The 21,760-nt window shown below is 32.5% G+C and overlaps 3 protein-coding genes across 4 annotated transcripts; 1 reads left to right on the top strand and 2 right to left on the bottom strand.

The window, feature by feature from the left end:
• Positions 1-1,388: 1,388 nt before the first annotated feature.
• Positions 1,389-4,747, bottom strand: LOC145578605 (rac-like GTP-binding protein ARAC7). The gene is made up of 8 exons (XM_081635901.1): positions 4,452-4,747; positions 4,016-4,103; positions 3,777-3,886; positions 3,209-3,272; positions 2,716-2,777; positions 2,545-2,610; positions 2,344-2,450; positions 1,389-1,812 (listed from the first exon to the last, which is right to left on the bottom strand). The coding sequence occupies exons 1-8, from the start codon at positions 4,548-4,550 to the stop codon at positions 1,782-1,784; spliced, it is 627 nt and encodes a 208-aa protein (XP_081492027.1). The 5' UTR covers positions 4,551-4,747; the 3' UTR covers positions 1,389-1,781.
• A 3,758-nt stretch (positions 4,748-8,505) lies between these two features.
• On the top strand, positions 8,506-9,801 carry LOC145577611 (F-box protein CPR1-like). Its single transcript, XM_081635103.1, has 3 exons — positions 8,506-8,530; positions 8,780-8,952; positions 9,232-9,801. The coding sequence occupies exons 1-3, from the start codon at positions 8,506-8,508 to the stop codon at positions 9,799-9,801; spliced, it is 768 nt and encodes a 255-aa protein (XP_081491229.1).
• A 1,240-nt stretch (positions 9,802-11,041) lies between these two features.
• On the bottom strand, positions 11,042-16,116 carry LOC145579886 (uncharacterized). 2 transcript variants are annotated; one of them, XM_081637177.1, is made up of 9 exons: positions 15,414-16,116; positions 14,502-14,925; positions 14,196-14,276; positions 13,567-13,632; positions 13,092-13,157; positions 12,825-12,881; positions 12,342-12,386; positions 11,909-11,953; positions 11,042-11,452 (listed from the first exon to the last, which is right to left on the bottom strand). In XM_081637177.1, exons 1-9 carry the CDS (start codon positions 15,752-15,754, stop codon positions 11,321-11,323), a joined length of 1,257 nt encoding a protein of 418 aa, XP_081493303.1. In that variant the 5' UTR covers positions 15,755-16,116; the 3' UTR covers positions 11,042-11,320. The 2 variants fall into 2 exon arrangements, with proteins under 2 accessions (XP_081493303.1, XP_081493304.1); XM_081637178.1 differs by lacking the exon at positions 12,342-12,386 and having other exon boundaries at positions 15,414-16,115.
• Positions 16,117-21,760: the final 5,644 nt, after the last annotated feature.

Genomic DNA, 21,760 nt, shown 5'->3' on the forward strand with positions numbered 1-21,760 from the left:
TGCTATAATAAAAAATAAATAAAAAAAAAAGTTGATTTTGAGCAAAGACCTTCAATTGTGTTGATCAATTGAGTAGTAAAGCTTTACGGCAATATAGATAAATCCCATCTATATTAATACCCTTGTATATCATAATCAATTCATAACTAGTTGTAGAGTATTAAAAGCATTGAATTGCTTGTAATATTTTCTTTTTAATTGAGAAGGTACACATATTTAAAGGTCATCTATCTAATAAATAAGTATTTTTTCCGTATAATCATAAAAGTTACTCTCTCCCATCTTCAATAATTAGAAACAAAAATTACTTAGGTCGATGTTAATCACCTCTTATGTTTTAATTTTAGAGGAATGATACCTACCAAGTACGAAATATTACCCAAGACTAGGGAAAATCTAAAAAACTGGAAATACTCGTGACTGTTTACCCGATTATAATTTTCCTTTCTAGGTGAACCAATCTTTTTTCGGATTTCACATTTTAGAGCACATTCGGGCTTATAATATATGCTGGTTCTTGTAAATGTAAGTACTAGTGTAAGCATGTGAGAAAGTATGTATATTATCAGTCAGCAGGTGAGCATATGGGCATTGAATGCCTTTGCCATGAGATGAAACTTCATTTTCATGTAGAAATATATGCCCTACATGCACTGTAGTTTGGGAGACCACATTGTCCCTATTGTGTATGGCATTGAATAGCATTATGAGTAATAAATTAAACTAAGGTAAGGACATATTTCTTTAACAATGGTCAAAACTTACAAGTCAGATCAGATTTATGGGATTGGTTTAAGGCACACATTCATATGATCAGTGACCATGATTAATTGGTAAGTACAATGACCGCGGACAATTATTCTCACTATCCAAGTTATTATATATACCTGGGTGTATCTAATACCCACACTCGATATTAATGTTAATCCTAGAAGGGTACATCATTGAGTGTATTTACTACGAGTAAAATATGCACGAGGTATATAAAAGCTAGGGGATATTTTGTAATGCAAAATAGTTACACACTTACACTCGAATGTATGATACATGCATGTTAGCACTTAGCACAACCCTGAAAGTAAAATTAAGTAAAGAAAAGATTTGTGAGGTTCCTTTCCTTTTACATAAGTGGCTTTGCAGATTCAGGTACTCTCAGGAACACTCTTTCTCCTTTTGTGTTTTAATCAGACTTTTGTAGATTATGATCAGTTGAAAGTGATGCACACTTGGAAAATTTATGTCAAAACAGAGGAAAGCACTCCAAAATTAGTCATCAAAATCTGCAAGACTAGATTTACATTAGGTTTTCTTTTACTATTAGATACATCAGTGGTCAGACCGATAATTTGCGTGCAAAGAGACATACCCGAGGTGATCTTAGAATAAAGAAGAAAATTAATCAAACTACATAATATGCTTATGAACTCATGACCAAATATTTTTTTGGTAGAAATAATACACTAAAATACTAAATCCCTGAAACTTGCAATCAGAATATGCTCTTACATAACATAACAACTAAGAAGATGCTAAAAATGAGTGAAGTAGGGCAAAATATCCAAGAGAGAATGAACAATTCCCTCAGTACTTAGCAGTTCATAATTCCGCAAAAGATAACACATAAATACATACATCAGATCGCGCAACATCAAACCCCACATCCACATAATATAGTGCACACACCAGCTGCTGCCTTAGCTTGGGGTTGAATTCAGCAACATGGCATTGCTCTTCCAAAAAGAGTAGGAGGTAACCTCCTCTTCCTAATCCAAATGCGCCAACTAGGCAGCACAACCTCCACACATAATTCCCCTGCATTTAAAAAAAAAAAGAAAAAAAAAAAAAAAAAAAAAGAAAAAACATAAATATCAAATTCCTTTAATGGCACTTTTGACTTGCAGATGAAAGTAATGTTGTTTCACAATACTTGATTGCTATCATAAACTCAATTCTGCTAACTCCTCTACTGGTAATTTGCCATCCCAACTAAATCTGTGTAACATCTTTAACTTCATCTGAGATTTCACTAGTGTTTTCAAATGCATTTCTCAATCAAGCACTTCAGAAGTTGTAAAAGGCCTTACTCGAACTTAAATTTCTTTCTTTAAACAATGTCGATGCTAATCTTATAATCTTACAGTAAGAGAACTGTGACAAATATCTATCTTTCTGAATATTCCGAGCAAGGCAGATTGAAGTATTGAACAACAAACTTCCACATTAGAATCATATATACTCAACACAATGAATTTTCTTTCAGTAAACTTTTGCGAATTTATATATCCTATTTGCTAGAATAATTGGCATAATATAAGAACCAAAGGCATCCCTTAGAATACTTACACTAATGAACAACCAGACTTTTTGTACTTCTTCTTCCTAGGAGCTTCTTTCCTCCTTGGAGGTTGAAGAACAACTTTGATAGCAGTGTCAAAAACAGCTTTGACATTCTAAATAAGATATTAGAAATTTGGTTAAAATTCATTATATTCATAATACTTTGCAAGGTACTGTGCTGTAAGTCCTCAAACCGGTGTAATTTACCTGCTGAGTTTTAGAGCTGCACTCTATATAAGCTGCAGCACCAATTTGCTTACGTAACTCTTCTCCCTGCATAATTACATGTTCATTAGCCTTCTACTCGTAATCTCAGTGCACATATTATATATAGTACCATAAAAAGGAGACAGTATTATGCAAGGGAACATAACATACTTGAGCAGGAGTTATGATATTTGATCCAGTAGGATCAGCATACCCTCTTTCATCCCTAAGATCTGAGAGATAGTACAAAACAAATTACAATTTCAATCTTCTATTACAGAACACATATAGTTAAGCAAATCGTCTGCGTTGGTTTGGACATGTAAGACGGAGACCCGAGGGTGCACCGGTGCGAAGAGTGGAAGAGTGGGACCATGGAGGGATTAAACGAGGAAGAGGGAGACCAAAGATGACTTGGTTGGAAGGAGTGAGGAAGGATATGAAGTGCATGGATTTACGTGAGGATGAAGTTTTGGATCGTAAGGGATGGAGGAGAAAGATTTATGTGGATGACTACACGGAATAATCAAATTTGGTTCATGTTAGCCGACCCCACTTTTGGGATTAAGGCTTTGATTGATTGATTGATTGATTGATTGATATAGTTAAGCAAATCATTATAGTTCTTGCAAATGCATCAGTTCGAATAAGGCCATATAATTACCTAGTTTTGTTCCAACAAGTACAATTGGAACATTGGGTGCGAATCTACGAAGTTCTGGCATCCACTGAAAGATTTTGAAACAATGCACATTCATAAGCATCAATGTAAATAAAATTAAGCTATGAATTAGTATCAAGTACAACAATAATCATGCAATCTCATCAATTTTCAGAGGGTGTCAAATTTCAATAATCTTATCAACAAGTATTATACTAGTACAATCAAGATTACTAGGTTCATGAATGTACACAAAATTAAGTTATGAATTTGTATCAGGGACAATCAAAATCATGCAGTCTCATCAATTTTTGGAGGTTGTCATTAATTAAGGGATATTTTAAGACATAGAATTAATATACAATCATGATTATTAGGTTCTTGAACATTAATGAATTTCTAATTTGTAACAGACAGTAAAGTGCTGAGTGCATGTAGGCTCAGCTTTGAGTCAGAAAGAAAAGGTCCCAACTTTTTGGTAAACATGATGTTAATTTATTGATATAATCATACAATAAACATTGTTAAAAGACAAATGTTACCCACATTTCATCAGAAATTCAGTAAGTACCTTCTTAAGGACATTTTCATAACTTGCCCTGCTGATCAAAGAAAATGCCAGCACAAATATGTCTGCACCCCTGTAACTCAATGGCCTTAACCTGCTATAGTCTTCCTGACCTGAAATTTTAAAGCATATAACAGCAATTCTCAAACACGGGCAACGGTAAAAAAGACGTGTTTTAGAGACCGTAAAAAGTCAAATAGAACAAACAAAAAGGGACATAGGTAGTTGTTAATTTGTTATACCAGCAGTATCCCAAAGTCCCAAGTTGACAATGCTTCCATCAACAACCACATTAGCACTAAAATTATCAAATACAGTAGGAATGTAATCCTGTCAGAAAAGGAAAAGTATCATTAATTAGCATAAAGAGTGACCTTTAAGGTAACATATCCCAAGTGAATGAAGTGATATCAAACTCAAAATCCCAATCAATAATATTCATTTTATAATCAAAAAATTATCAACTAAGCATTTTGTCTATTTTAATTTTGAAATGGGTTTTTGAGGAATTGAAAATTAAACCATAGACTCAGCTTATTTGAACAAAAATGCAATTAAAAGATATTAAATTTAAATACCCATTAACATAAATGACAAGAAAATAGCTCAAATTCAAGCAAATACACCAAAAATGCAAGAAAGCAGGAATCTTAAGGTAAGAAAATGAGAAAAACTTACAGTAGGAAATTTGTTACTGGTATAACAAATGAGCATACATGTTTTTCCAACAGCTCCATCTCCAACAGTAACACATTTAATAAACTTTGAAGCACTCATTTTTTTTAATTTTTATTTGGGAGAGAAATCAATAATAATTAGTAAGAGGGTAGAGGTTAAAATTTTCAACAGTAGTTCAATTTATATGAAAAATACCCAGAAGTTTGAGTACTAAAGAAGCATCAAATATGGTTTTTATTTAGAAAAGGTTTGATTTTTATAGAACTTTCTTGCTTAAAAAGAGTGAAAATAAAGAAAAGAACTGTTTTTGGGTAATAAATGAGGTACAAAATAAATAAAGAAAAGAACTGTTTTTTGTTTTTATTTTTATTTTTTGGGATTTCAATTAATATTAATAAGAAAATTAGGAGAGAGAGAAACTGAGAAAGTGTGCAATGCAAGGAGTCAAAGGAGGGTGTGTGTTCAATTCTTGGTAAACTGGAAAATTACAAACTTTTTCATCCCTCTCAATAAATTTCAAAATCCAACAGAAATATTTTTTTTTGAAAGGGAGATAAGATGAAAATTTTAATTTAAAAAAATAAAAGAGTAGGTGGCTTTGTAGTAAAGGACCCACTTAGTACAACGGCACAATGTCTCTCACGGTTGAGTTAGGGAGGTTGGGATCCAACTGTCTGTCTACTTTCCAATTCAATTTTCCTTCGGTTTTGGAATATCGAGAATGTTAGTAGTTGGCTAGCTTCTAATGCAAGTACTTACCTTGTCTTGCCGATACTCTCTTTTTGTTTGCCCTAATTTTAATTTCATCTCCGTATTATAAGTGACTGTGTAGAAATAGAGATATTGATAGAATTGTTTGGACTGGGAATGGGTCAAATGCAATCGAATTGGGTTAGATTTGAGTAAGAAAACTTTTCGATGGATTTGGGTTGATTTTGGGTTGAATCTTGGTATATTGAAAATTAATTTATCACATGAAACTAGTATATTTCAACTACATTTGATTTTTGGTAAGGTTGTTTCGAGTTGGGCCAGGTCTATCTCTAGTCGAGTCCTTTTTTAACACGATAAAGTCCATTCAAAGTAATCTAGTTTTATTTTGATTTGATTTAGGTCGAGTTGATTTTGTCAAATTTATGAGAAACATGACTTTACTCTCACATTACTACGATTAGCTATTTATAATTAACTTTTGGTGAAAAAACTAACTTTTTTTTTTTTTGAACGGGAAATAACTAACTTCTATAGTATTCTTGTCCTCAAATAAAAGTCTTATTTCACAAAAAAAAATAAAAAATAAAAAAAATCCCTTTATAAAAGTCTCATTTTACTCATATTTACTTTTTTTTAAGAATATTTCTATTTACTCTTTTACTCACATTTACTTTTAATCCATCATAATCCACTATTTGTTTTGGTTAATGGGGGTATTGTACCTTTAAAACCAAACATTGTACTTGTAAAACCTATGTACATCAAAAATCAAAAATCAAAAAGTAACAAGAAAAACTTTACAATTATTTTCAAGCTTGTCATTAATATATACAATTATGTATAGATCAATTATATTTTAAGAATTCCCTAGCTATTTATATCACATTTAATCATCCAATCTATTCCCTTATTTATTTAAGAAAATGTTATATATAGTCCTACATGACCTTTATGGCTACATATAAGAACTTAAAATTGAAAAAAAAAATAAAAAAAAAAAAAATAACTACATATGTAACATCAATTACACTGATTTCCGCGTAATTTTTGTCATACGTTCTTAAATTAATACCAAATTATAAAAATAAAATAAAATAAAATAAAATAAAATAAAATAAAATAAAAAGAGTAATAATTTATTTTTTGGGTGTTCCATCCGGTTCACCTTTAGGGCTAATCCGGATTCAATGCTTAGCTTGAGTAGTTAAATTTCAGTTCCCTCCTAATCGTTGTTGTGAGTTATCAAACATGTGGTACCTCTACCAAATACAGTCCCATTCGACATTGCACCGACAACATTTTTTTTAAAACTACCGGCAAATACAAGTTTATCTGCCAGATAAACGAATTTTTGTTAATTTTGTGGCATTTCTGTAAATATATTGAAAAGCAAGGTCATTTATTCAGTATTTTTGGTGAGATGTTCAATTATTGTTTGCAACTTGCATTTACTGTTTGGTGAGGAAATTACATATGTACCCCTCAACTAGTACATGAAAAGACGCATGTACCCCTCCACTGGTACTTGAAAAGACGATTATAGCTTTGGAGAATTAACTGGCCACAGCTCACCGGAGATACAACCACCAACTTGTAAAAATAATTCTTATTCTTAGCCCTAACATCATTCTGCTTATACTGTAGGGGGTGTTTACTGTTTAGTCAATTCTTTCAAACTTCATTCTGCTTTCAGAATTACTCATCGGAGATACAACCAATTTTCAGGTGCACTTTTTTTTTTTTTTTCCTGTTTCTCTTGTTTATTGGAGTATGAATTTCTATTTTCCTCTCCATTTTTAACATTTATTGTTTTCTGCTGAGGATTCTTTAATTTCTTCATGTTTGGGTCTTTTCTTTGGAATTTTATGTAAATTTGATCTTAAATTAGGTAATCTTTTGGAGTATATTACTGAATTAACCAAATGATTAAAAAAAATTGTGAAATGGGAAGTGATTCTTTTGCGGGGATTTGTTGCATTGTAAATGCATTTTAAATAGCAGCTAATAATTCGTGGTTGCATAATTGCTATCTTTTTTTTTACGTTCCATATTTGATGTTTGACAATCTACTCCCTCAGTCCCTTATTTATATGTCTATTTCTATTATTTATTACTCACATAATAAAAAAAAAAAAAAAAAAAAAGAAATAGACATGTAAACAAGGAACGGATAGAGTATTAAAGATATCGTACGAGCACTTTGACATTTCTTTTTATACCTAATATTAATTTTTCTTTGATAATGGTTCAGCTCAAGACTTTAAAGGGATGTTTAGTTCATAGATTGGTATGGGTTTGGAGTAGAGGTAATCAACTTTGGCTGGCCCGATCCGGCCAGAATATAGGGTGGGTTTGGACAAGTCTAAGAGAGTGTTTGACAAGGTAGCGGTTGTAGTAGCGGTTAGCGATAAAGGTAGCGTTTAGGTAGCTGTTTTCAAATATTAAAAATAATAGCATTTAGAAGTAGCGAGTAGGTTTGACAAATTTTTATTACTTTTTAAACAATGTTTATATGAATTTTGATATATTTTAATATTGCAACCGCTACTTTTGCCAAACACTCAACCTATCAACCGTTACTTTGACAGCTAACCTCTACCCACTACTAATTAACTGCTACTCGCTATTTTAATAGCTACCCGCTATCACTACTTTTGCCAAGCATGACCTAAAAATCCATTTTTAGTTTAAAAAAAAAAAAAAAACCGAACCTGGCCCGAAAAAAACCCGAAAAGCCTGCTACATTTCCGGATTTGGACACGAGACATTATGTTAAGGCGCGGTTCGGCCCGATTTTTTATCACCCCTAGTTTGGAATCAAGAATGAAAACAAGGTCATATGGGTAATCGTGTGAGTACCCTTGTGTTTGGTTGTTGTTCGGGAAGACAATTTTGGACTTTTGGCACGAGTCATATCCAGCTCTTCCCTTTAAACCGAGAAAACACACTTTAAGTTTATCTCTATTTGTTTATCACATTGCATTTTCGTAAATAAATCAATAACTTTTTCCTTAGTAGACCCCACGATGACGATGACAAGATAAAGTTGTTGATTTACTCATATTTACCAAAATGTTATGTGATAAACAACTTTTTGTTAGTTGTTTCCTCCTTTAAACCCCGTACCTTGAGGGTTTGAAGTATGAGTTTAGAAACTGGAATTTTCTAAATGAACACTAGGTATGGGTTTTATCCAATTTAAACCCTTGCTTACCAACCAAACACCCTCTAAAGTATAATTGAGTAGGGAGTTTGTTAATCATCGGTGCATCTTTGTTGGATGATTTCGCTAGAGGTTTTTGAACTTAGAATATAAGTAGGGAGTTTGTTTATTAGTGCAATGACTGATATCATTTTGCTTCTAGGTAACTAAGTTGTAGCTCAATCGACTTTAACTTTAAGCCTTAGTTGTTGAATATATAATTTTTTTTTATCAGGGGGATAATTGGGCTAATTCGAGGAAGACGAAGAAAACCATGGAAGAGGATAATAAAAAGTGTGCTTCTGTTTCTTACATGGATACTCTCCCACTCGACATAATCTCTAACATGCTGTCCCGATTACCAGTCAAGTGTTGTTGTGTCTCAAATGTGTTTGCAAATCATCGCTGACAGTGATCAGCAGCCCTGAATTTGCTCACTCCCATTTCCACCAATCTCTCGTCTCCAAGTCCAGTCGCCTTCTTGTTTTCTCAGGCCTTTTTGATAAACTCTACTCCTTTGACCTTGACTCACCGGAATCTCCTCTAGTCAAGCTCCCAGTACCGGGAAATTCCCTGTTTCTCATGGTGAGAAACAAAATTTGTTTCTCATGATGGCGTTTTCGTGAATAAATCAACAACTTTTTCAATATTGTGGGCTCCACAGTTGAATAAAGTTGAAAAAGTTGTTGATTTATTTACAAAAATGCCCCCATGAGAAACGAATTCGTTTCTCACGGTGAGAAACTGGGGCTTCCTCCCCAGTACCCCACAAGTTTGACTCCGCTGACACTTCTATTATTGGTTCATGCAATGCGTTACTATGTCTTCTTCTCCGAAATTCCGAGGTAATCTTGGTCAATCCAGCAACACAAAGCTCCTAGATGCCGTGATTATGCTTCCTATGGGTTTGGGTATGATCATCTTTCAGAAGACTATAAAGTTGTTAGGATTTTGAATGGGCGTGGACCCCTCCGTGAAATGAGGGTTTATAGCTTGAATTCCAATTCTTGGAGGTTGAGTAAAGAATGGAACTCTTTGAGACATGAATTTATGTCTTGTGGTGTACTGATTAACAACCATTTGCTCCATTGGACAGTTTGGCATTCATCTGGGAAATGCCGTCGACCTGCCATCGTTTGTTATGATCTTTGTAATGAGCAGTGGGGAGAGGTGCCCACCCCTGGTGACATTGTGAAGACGAAAACTTACACACATAAAGCAGAATTAAGGAATCTAGATGGATGTTTATGCTTGTTGACAGAGACTTATGTTAGAAATGAGAAACTGGTTGCTGTGTGGCTAATGAAAGAGTATCGGGTTAGAGAGTCTTGGGTGAAGTTGGACATTTCGCATGCAGTTGCCACCCTAAGGTGGTCGCTTCTACCCATAGCCTATTCCAAAGGAGGGCAAGAGATTTTGGTGATGAAGCATTGATAGATATTATAGGATTATTATAATATTTGTCGCAGAGTAGGATATATTTGTATATATTTGTGATATAGTTTGTATTCTTATCGTACTAGGTTTCTTAACATGATTAGGACTAGTATTGTAACACTATATATATTATTCAATGGTACACACTCCAACCCAAGGAGTTTTCCCGAAATCTAACAAGCATGATACTCCTGCTTTTGTGCCGTTTTGTTGGTACAATACAGTAGACAAAACTCTCAGAAACACTGAGATCCGAGGTTGGCAAAAGAGTTTAAAGTTCGTGATTTGTTGGAGAAGCCTCTTCTCATTCCCTCGTGGTAAGCATTTTGGTGCTGAGATGCTGCAGAAGTAAGGTAAAGTAACTTCTAAGTTTCGTCTAGGACTTCATTTTACTGTTCAAATTAAGGCTAGCTATGCAGGAAATACAAGACTCACAGCAATTCAACTCCAGACTGACTGCTATGATTTATGATTGCAGCGAGCTGCTCGCGGGAGTTGCAGCAAGTCCAACTCAAGCATGAAGGGAGGAATGCTAATCAAGTTGCAGACAAATGGCTAGATATTGTAGAAGCAACAACTTGATCTAAATGTATTTTGTAATTTAACATCCCTAGATTCCCTACCCCTGATTTGCACTAAGTTGCTTTTGACGGACAAAAAAATTTCTAGGACTTCAAACAATAGTGAATGCAGCTCCTCTAGCTCATTCATGCCTATTGTACTAAACCCTAAATAAACAGGGCTTTATTACTGTAATATATTATCTACCTTCAGTATTAAATGTTTAATTTTTTTATGTGTTCATTTGTTTTTTATGTGTTCGTATTTTTTACTAAATATTCATTTTATAAGGCGCGGTGCAGCTAGAGTGCAGCTAAGACTTATTGGAGTTATTGGTGTTGCAGAATGCGGAAGAATGATAATATGGATTTGTTAGTGTGGTTGGGCTTTATATATGGTCTATGGTGATTTAGTGGGCTGAGTCTTATTGTTGAACTGCTACTTTGTTGGGCCGATGAGTGCTGTAGTTTTTTTTTTTTTTTTTTTTTTTTTTTTTTTTTTTTTTTTTTTTTGTGTGGCATTTAGAGAGCCACAAGAACGAGAGTGAAAATCGATCCCATTACCTCCTGAAATCGGGAGGGAAGCTCTAACCACTTAAGCTATCCCTTACTCTCATCATGTTGATAGTTGCATGCACATGATGAAATATCCTTCAAAATATATATTAAGAACATACTAAAATAAATTGAACAATCTTGATTAAAGTAGTAGCTTATTGTTAAAACTAGATTAAAAATAACACTAGCTTGAAATCTTAAAATCTAAATTAAATTTACAGCACACTTAAATGCAATACAAGAGAAATAGAACATAGCATCAGGAGCAATCAACCTTGTTTTCTTCATATAGGAAGATATTGTTGGGGGCAGATTGACTGCTAATGATGTTATATCGTTTCAGTTGAAGCTTCGGTGTGCCGTTGATGCACGTACTAGATCCCTAACCCCGGTCCCATCTACCGGAAACCGCCACCGAGTGCCGGAGCCCAATAATCAGCTCCATTGTCACTTCCCACATGTAATGTGCATGACACTGGAACTAAACATAGCCCTCTACTCCTCAAGTCCTTTGCCTCTTCATATGAATCCTATTTATATCAAAATAAATTTAAATTAGTATACACATACTCATTTTCTTATAAGGTATTATAAATACGATAATATTTGTCATAGATTCAAGATATATTTTGTATACACCTTTTAAAAAATCAGGCAACACAAAAATAATTATAGGAAAACCTACTCTTGCACACAATTAAGTACACTTTTAGTTTGTGTATGTTGATTGGAATCAATCACATGCATAGATTGGTAAGTACTCGTACTTTGTACAGGTTATTTGTCCAATCAATTAACTTTTCTTATTTCATATTATCTATATGTAATATTTTTTTTATACAAGTACCAATTGATGTTTTATTATTGGTACGTAATATTATCGATGTTTTACACCTAACTCTAAGTGTACCCGATAGACTCGATAAAATGTAAAAGCAAGTTTGATTCCTCATGGGTGCTTGTTAAAATGTAAAGGCAATGGTTACCTGATCAGGACCTCCTTTTCTCTTCAAGCAATTGTCATTCAAGAGCTGTAGCAAAAGATTGAAACATACATGAATAAAGGCATCAGCATCTTCTACACTAATTAATCAGCTTTTTAAGAGGAGTCAAATACAATTATAATAAAAAAGGAACTTTGATCATTATTCTTCAATAATCACTGCTTTATTTTATTGCTAAACTTTTTTTATAATCTAAGGAAAGCTGCTAAATTTTTAATCTTTTGGAAGCCCAATTCCTTTTTTATTTTCGATCTCATTGGTAATTTTTAAAATTTTGTTTCTTAAAAGAATAACAAAACAAAATAAAGTTAATGAAAAAAGTGACAGCTTTATTTTGAAAATCAATTATTTTTCAAAACCCAAAGTTTGGTACACGCCCTTAAAAAGAGGGGTCATGGATCCAATAAAGCTTTACCTGACCAGGGTCTTCAGGAAATATACACTTCCTCTCCCCTTGAATCTACAAATTCAAGCATTATCACACCATTATTTTTTAATCTTCTTAGAAAATTATCAATTTTTTTTTATAAAAAAAATTATTGTATGGATGTATTCTCATTACTATTATTATTTCTTAAATAATTTGAATTTTCGGTCGTTTTTCCTAATTACATAAGTGATTAATCAAACTCAACTTTGAGCAGAGGTCGAATTTCATCATAAATTCTAGTGACATGAGACTTAATTATACGTGTAGGTGTGTGACTTGGACTATTACTAGAATATAACCTAAAATTTGATATGTTTCGAGTCAATTGAAGGTGATTAAAATAATAGAATACTAAAGAGAGTTTCGATTACTAGTTCCTTTTGAATTATACAATTAAACTAGTTAACATTCGCGAATCTATAAAATCTTTTTAAATATTGAATAGTAATTAAATGAGTTGATTCTTACAGGGTGAGGCTGCATCTTGTTTCCTGCTCCAGTGTTTAGGTATGGAAGACTGAGGGCCTGCACAATTCGAGGGGGGAATTTTATATGACCATATGTCCAAAAGAATGTTTTGAGAAATACAACTTTTTTGTATGTTTTTACATTAATAAATAAAATAAACAATAGTATAATCTATTAATTTAGTTAAAAAAAGTAAAGTATAATGTACATAGTTTATGTATAAATTTCTTGAATCTTTTTTTTTTTTTTTTTTTTCTTCATTCTTACCTCAATTTGACTCTGAAGGAATCTAATGTAGCCAATGGCTTCTAACAAGACAGATGCTGTGTCAGTCTGTAGAAAAAATATAAAGGATGAAAAAAAAAGAGTTATACTTTTATCACAAGATTCATATTTTCATTCATGCAATTTTACAAAAAGAGAATTATATTTCTATACAATACTTCTTCCGTTCTATTTTAATTGCAAATTAATACTACGTACATTAATCAAATGAGTTTTAGGTGTAAAACATATTAATAAACCGAAAATTGGAAAGAAAATACTCCATCATTGATTAAGGTTTCATGTGTGGAAAAAAAAGGTACACTTTATTATGACGCCTAGATAAAAAGAAGTTTGCATGTTATAATTGTTAGTTTGCTTATTTTGCTTGCTAACTCAAAGCTATATAGTAATAATGGTGCTTAATTACTAATTATACTTGACTAATAATAGTAGATGATGTGTAATCATGGATTACCTTTCCAAAAGGTGAGACAAGCTGATGAAGGGCAGTTATTCTATCTCCTAATTTCTCCTTCCTCACCTGATTTTCCAATATTGAAAAAATAAAATCATATAATAAAGTTAGAATAAACATTGAATTGATACATGAATTTTATTAATTAATTAATTAATTCAAGATATATAAATCGATAAAAAGGGTCATTCAAATTTCTTAATTTCGTATGAATGAGACAATCTCATTCTGTTTACAAGTTAATCATGAAAGTAACCCCTGTATTATGCAGGGTACGTTATAACACAACCGTCTCACACAAGAATAGAATTAATATTTAAAAAAATACGGTAAAATTGGATATTATCTACCCTTAATGCTATATTATCTTCATCTATGGACGAGAATAGAGACGATAGGTACGTAGATAGGGTTAAGAAAGAAAGAATAATCATCCTTGGAAAAAAAAGACATATGAGAAAGACAAGAGATGTTACACAAAGTAGGTATGTATTTACATGTGTTTTTGTGCCTTTATACTTGTGTTTTTGTGAGGAAGAAAAGATTTGGAGGGAGAAAAATTCAGTGAAAGTGAGATAACCAAAATTATATTCTTGCTTGTTTTTGCCATACAATTAGATTTTATTTACCTTGAAAGCAGTCGATGGAGTTGTAGAAGGTTGAACCTTGGCTTTCTTTGCTGCCGCCCCACCACTAGCATTGTTGTTACACTATGCACACCCGAATATATAAAAAAAATTATAATTCATGTACTAGTATACATAATAATAAATTAATTAATAACGCATGTTAAAAATTAATCAATTGTCAAGTGAGTCTGATTGGCACCCATCATTAAGAAAAATAAAATAAATATAACTAGGTAAACCAATAATTTCTAGAAAAAAATTCAAGAAATTAGATGATAATGAAAATATAAATTTTTTTTTTCTTACCTCGGTCGAGCGATCGGGGGCAGGAGGAGGAGGAGGATGTCTAGAGTGAAGATTGTCACTAGAAATCGACGAGGCGAAATCCAACAAGTTGTTGTTGTTGTTGGTGGTGGTGTTGGTGTTATTGTTGCTACTAGTACTAAAAGAGGTAACACAAGATTGAGGAGAAGAAACAGGAATATTATTGAGTTGAGCATGATGATGAGACCAATTTGCTGCTTTAGCTGCTGCTGCTACTAGCTGAAATTCTTGATCATTATAAACATTATTATTATTGTTGTTATTACTATTATAACTATTTACTGAGCTTTCTTGCTTCACATCTACAAGATGAGGATGATGATGATTTTGTTGTTGAAGCACAACTTGTTCTTCCCAATTATTTGTCTCCATTTTTTTTGCTTCTTCTTCTAAGAATACTCCACCCCTACACAAATATATATATATATTTATTTAGTAATTAAATATATAAAATGAAACATCTAATAATTAGGTTATGTGTATTGCTTGTGAAATAATTACATATACTTAAATTTCATCAAGGCCAGGCTAGATCTGATCTATATAGCTAGAGACAATAATATTAAAAAAAAAAAAAATTGTAAATCACCTTACCCTAATAAAGTATAGGAATGAATGAAAACCTAGTTAGGAAACTATATATACAATAAATCTTGAGACATGCATAGATAATAAATCACTCATTGAAAGATTTAAGGCAGTATTATAGTTTGGTTTTGTATGTGTGTATGTGTGCGCGCGTGTATGTACATATCATAGTAGTTAGGAGGAGGAACGGATTAAAAGGTAGACACGAAAACAGACATACAGATAGATAGATAGATAGATAAATAGATCGATTTAAAAAAAAAAAAAAAAAAAAAAAGGAAAAAAGAGGTGAGTATGTATAATTACAAGAGGAGTTGGCTCCAAGACTCAAGAAGTTGATGATGATGATGATGGTGCTCATGATGGTTGTTGTTGTTGCTAGGATGATCACCAAGCCAAGAAGAAGAGGAATTCATATTATTATATTGAGCTTGGAAAACATTATTAGTGTTGTCCTCATCGTTGTTGTTGTTGTTGTTGTTACTATTATTCAGGGGCGGAGCTAAGAACGAAGAAGGCGATGAAAGTAGTGGTTGATGAGATAAAATGGGAGGCCTCATCAAATTGTTTATGTTAGGCCACCAGCTTGGATTTCCGGCTGCCATCATTTGTTGCACCGGAGAGTTTTGCAAAACACCCCTATTCATTATCCCTCTATAAAATTGAAGCTTCTTTAAAATGGTGTGTTTTTTTTTTTCAGAGTTTTTGGGTGGTTGAAGGTCCAAGAGAGGGCTTTTGTAGAAACTTTTCAAGAGGATTTGATTTGGGTTGCTTTTAATTTAGCTTATTAATAAGTGAGTAGATATGGTAGTAATAAGCTAAATTGGGAGCAAAACCCAAGGCATAATGTGTGTTTTTTGAATCATGGAGTTTCAATTATATATCTCTCTTTCTTACTTAATAGCTTTGTGTTTCTTTTTATATATCTTTGTTATTAATAAGGGTTTTTCTTTTTTATTCTTAAGTTTTTTTTTAAAAAAAAAAAATAAGGAAAATTGTTTGAGGGAGAGGGGGGGGTGTAAGAGAGGAGAAGGGGACTAGTCCCTAATTGCCTTTTTTTTTTTTTTTCAATTTCTCTCTTTTTAGGCTTTTGCTTTTATCTAAAAAAAGTGGGGTTGAAACATCTAAAAAAAATTGAAAAAGTTTGGTGGAAAAAGGAGTATAGTAAGGAGGTAGGAATTTCTCGTCAAATACTATCAAAAAGGACATAAATTAAAAGAAGGGGTGAAAGAAAATTTAAAAAGGACTTTGATGTAGTCAATGAGAGTAAACTCTAGCTATGTATCATGTATCCTTGGTGGAATTGTGGAATACATAGGGATTAAAATTAATTTATGTTTGACAAAAGTTGTTTGTAATACGAGTAAAGGTTATTTTTTTTTGTATTTGTTATACGAAGTATTAATTATTACTCCGTATTGATTTATTTGTTATACGTTATATTATTTAATAAGAACTATGAATTGAAATGTTGTTACGATGACATATTGGCAAAAAGCGGAATTGGATTATAGCCCTTAGCTTTTTTTTCTAAATGACTCGCGAAAATAATAATAATAATAATAATAATAATAATAATAATAATAATAATAATGCATATATATAACTAAATTATATCATACACAAATTTGTACTGAGTATAATCAAAGGAATCTAATTAAAAAAAAAAAAAAAAATTAGGTGCAAAGGGAAATATTGGGACTCATCTCATTGTAAACATTACTTTCAATTTATTTTTTTTCTTATTACAATCATAATGAACATTACTTTTTCATATTCAGCGATAGGTTTTTTTAAGTGTAATTTGTCACAAGATCAGAACAAAATGCTATAAATAAAATTCGATTCTAAATCTTAGGTACTATATATCTCCTGACACACATCAACTAACTAATAATATATGTGACATTTACAGTAACAATGTAAGGATGTTGATGTGAATAGGTGATAAACTCCAATTTGTCCCCCTAAACAAGATTATACTAGGAATTAGGAAAGAACAAAGCTTGAACATGTGAGACGAACCAAGACCCCGTGAATCAGTGAAAACAATGAAGCAATTAGCTTATTCCAAGGGAATCAAAATTGTTTGGTCATGTATAATCTATCTTAGGTCTTGATGAGATGCATGACAAAAGGGAATGATACAATTTCCAAGAGACATTACATACATACTCTTTGTTTTACTCCTTAACTGATAACTTCCGCTCATGCTTTGGGCTACAATACAAACTTTCCATTCTATAACTAATCTACATGGTTTAATTTACAGTTATACTATCCTCAAGATTATGACTAAAATCTCCTTCAAAATTATGTCTTTTATCAATGGTTTCCAAGGTCAATACCGTCTTTTCAAGCTTCAAGTGAAAAGACGGCATTGACCTTGGAAACCATTGATTTCTTGCATAGCTAACTTTCAATCTAACTTGCATCGACCTCAAGTCCTCAACCGCTAACTATCAATTACACTACAAGATTACAACTACTAGCTAGTGTGATTGAAAGGAGTAAGCATGGGACGCATACTCATACCGTTAGTACTAACGATTCGGGTATCCGATAACCAAAATGTGATATCCATAACCCGAACCGATAAGTTCGAGTATCCAAACTTCGGGTACCCGGATTTTTGGATCGGTTATCGGATACCCAATAAGATATCCAATAATGATAATTAAACTTAATTATGTAGTTATTATGTAGTTATTACCACTAATTAACAACAATATCATATGATTTTGACCAAATTATTAATAATATTACTAATCATTGATATTATAAAGTAATTATGAAGTAAAGTAAGAGTTTAGATTGTAAAAAAAATAGATTTAAGTAGGAAAAAAAACAAAAAAATGCTTATCGGATCGGATCGGGTAACCGTTAATTTTAAAATGATACCCAATAACCATACCTGATAACAAATTATCGGAACGAGTACCCGAATCTTTATGATTATCAGATCGGCTACCCTAATTTTTGGAACGGTTACAGATCGATTTTTCGGGTAGTTTTGCTCAGCCCTAAATTGAATTGAACATGCATGCATGGCCTTAAACTAGTAGATTGTAAATATTGTCATATATGTTAGTAAACTTTAACTTAATTTTATTAGAGTTTGAATACACTGCTACCTTAAATTAAAATAGTCATTGCCCAAAACGTCTTTGAATTTGTTACTAATTGATTTAATAGGCAAAATTAACAATTTTTCGATTGAATCTCATCGTAGAAGCTTAAACTATGCTAGATTTAGCATACTTTTCTATTTAAATCACATTATAGATTAATTATGTAATATAGTATATATTTCATTCCTACATCGGATTATTTGACATTCAAACTAACTACTCTTAGTTACAGGAAAAATATGTAAAATGTTAGTAATTCTTGTAAAGCTGCAATTTTTATAACTTATTTGTGACTTAATCACCGTTCAAATAAGAATAACATTTGATGATAAAGAGAGCAATACCCCATCTAATAGAGTATTTTGCAATCTATATAAATTGCAAGTGAGGAATACATAAATTAAAATAGAATCATTCTCCTCATATTATAGTTATCGGTTGGTTATACCAACACGACATATATTCCTTTAGAAGGAATTTTGAGTCATATTAATTAATGTGAAAACAAACAAGCAAACAAATTTCTTAAATGTTGAGCCTCCCTTACATTGTGTACAATATTATGGAATAATAATTAGTATTATATTGCATTTGATGACTTAATCAAAAGAGTATTTAATTTATTTTATATTTATAAAATTATTTTAAGAGTAATATTTTAGGGGAAGAATACATGGATGGTTATCAGGTTATGGTCCGTACTGCCAAAATCTTTGTCGGGGGCGCTGTGTCGTTTTATATAGTAAAGTTTTTTATATTTTTATTTTCTTTTTTACTATGCTACACATAAACTACTAGTATATCTTCTCTCTCTCACTTTTGTAATTTATGAGCCCCTTTTTTGGTAATTTCTCAATAGTACCCTACCTTAGGACAAACATTACTCTCTTGTCCTTATTCACTTCTTTATATTCCTTCCTTTACATGGCTCTCTTAATTCATTGAATATCTTGGAAGGATTAATTTTATATATCGCATCTCTAAGGGTTATAAGTACTCCTTTCGTCTCAATTTATTTGTTCATGACATAAAATGTGCATGAGGTATGAAAATCAAGTGGCTCAAAGTGTATGGGACGTACAACATGATTTTGACCTCCTAAACATGTGAGTTGAATTGGGATTGGCATGATTCAAGGCTTAGCAAGGATTTGACATGATAATATGACAATATTATTTACATCGGACTTGCTTGTAAACTCGGGGATTGGTCCAATATGACCTACAACAAGTTTGTAGGTAGTAAGGCACATGATGTAACATTGTAACCTCATGTATTTATATAGATAACTTTTAATTTATTTGTATGAGTAATCTCATTTATTTTACAAGATCAGAAAATCTCATTTTATCCATAAGAGTAACCCTAGTTTATCATATCATCATTAACATCAATTAATTACAAAAAAAAATCCCCATTTGTTCATTCGTGAATCTCTCTTCTTTTGTTTTGAATTAAAAGAATAGTTCCATTTGTTTTTAAGAGTGATCTCATTTTTCATATGAGTAACTTCCATCCATCAAAATAACCTCAATTAATCATTGTCATAACCTCTATAACTCAATTAATTGCGACATAGTTATATATAACGTGGTCACACCAACAATTAATGGTGTGATTGACCACATATAAAAACTTATGTATAATTTACTATTATACTTAGTGCTGGGCACGTGCCGTGCCGGGCCTGCCGTGGGCCGTGCCTAGGCGGGCCTGGTACAGTGTCGTGCCGGGCCTGGCACGGCCCACGGTGGAGGCGGGCCGTGCCGTGCCGGGCCTGCCTTCAAGCATCCCTGTCCACGGCACGGCACGGCCCACCGTGCCGGTCGTGCCGTGCCGGGCCGCCCGTCGTGCCGGCCACCGTGCCGGCCCACGGTGGAGGCGGGCCGTGCCGGCCCACGGGCCACGGCTTACCCTTTTTTCTTTTTTTTTTTTAAAAAAAAAAATTAAAAAAAACTTTAAAAAAACTTGAATTTTTTTTATGAAAGAAAAAATTGAATTGAATAATTATACAATTTAATATTTGAATATAATAATTATTAAATTTTTTATGGAGTTAAGTTATATTAAATATTGTTTAAATTATATTAATATTTATTGTTCATTCATAATTTACTATATATCATATTATTCATATAACTATATAAGTATTAGACAAAAATTAAATAACAATATAACATATTCCATAAAATTAAAAGTTGAAAAAATTCATTCATAAAAATTTATTAAGTAAAAGATAATATGAAGTACAAGTGTACAACTAACAATAATTGATGAATAACTTATTTTGTTATTTTATTATACGGCTAATGTTAATAGAGTACATAGCCAACATAGGATATACTAACATTTTCACTAATTAATAGAGTACATAGGAAATACTAGAATTTTCGCTAATTAATATTAATTCTCGAGTTGTTGGTAATCTTCAATCAAGGTCTTCATTATCTTCTTCGTCTTCATCTTCGGCTTCATGTTCACTAGCTAATGCGGAGGAGCTAGTTGAACCAGAACGATCGGAACCATCGATGTTGTCGTTGGCCGTAAAAGTACGATCTTGGATGCGTTCTTGGGCATCCATCCAATCCTTCAAGCAAACACACATTTCTAGTGTTTCGGGCTTCAAACTTGTTCTTCTATCGTCTAGAACCCTTCCCGAAGCACTAAAAGCTCGTTCCGAGGCAACGGAGGAGGCTTGGATGCTGAAAATATCACGTGCCATTGCCGCCAAAATTGGATGCTTTGTGCTTTGGGATTTCCACCAATCTAGGATGTCCATCCCCAACCTCGAATCTTCGTCCAAGCCTTTCATGAAGTCGTAGTTTAAGTACATTTGCAACTCCGAAACATCGCTTTGTGTTCGCCTTGATGATGATCCACTACCTGAAAACTTAGATAACATGTTAGCAGCTTGGGCCGCCAAACTTTTGCCCGTTTTACTTACGCTTTTGGATGTTTGAGAAGGGGCAAAATGAGTGACGGTTCCATATTTAGATTCATAAACTCTATATAACTCAAAAAATTTATCTTTCACATGATTTTTATATTGTTCGACACCATCACCGAGTTGCATGCATTCATAGTAAATATCAATTAGCATAAATGTGCCATCATACTTTGATCTAGGATCTAAAATAGAAGCAAACATATAAACCATAGGAAGCTTAGTGTAATATTTACGCCATTTAGCCTCCATTTGTGGAACATAATCATTGTAATCTTGTTGTGATCGATGTTCATAAAGAAGTTGAGCAAATAAACATGCATTTTGAAGGAAAGAATGAATGCAAGGAACATAAACAGAAGAAAAACAGTGAGTCATACTATATAATAATTGTAAAAATTGCATATATTTTTCACAATTATCCCAATCGGAGTCTGCTATCATGAATTGTGGATACTTATTATTGTAAAACAATGAAAATGGAACTCTATACGAAAGTGCCTGACTCAACATGTCATAGGTGGAGTTCCACCTAGTTGGACAATCCGTTTTAATTCTAATAGGCTTTATCTTATTTT

This window comes from Chenopodium album, chromosome 14 (assembly GCF_948465745.1).
Source record: "Chenopodium album chromosome 14, dcCheAlbu1.1, whole genome shotgun sequence".
NCBI lineage: Eukaryota > Viridiplantae > Streptophyta > Magnoliopsida > Caryophyllales > Amaranthaceae > Chenopodium > Chenopodium album.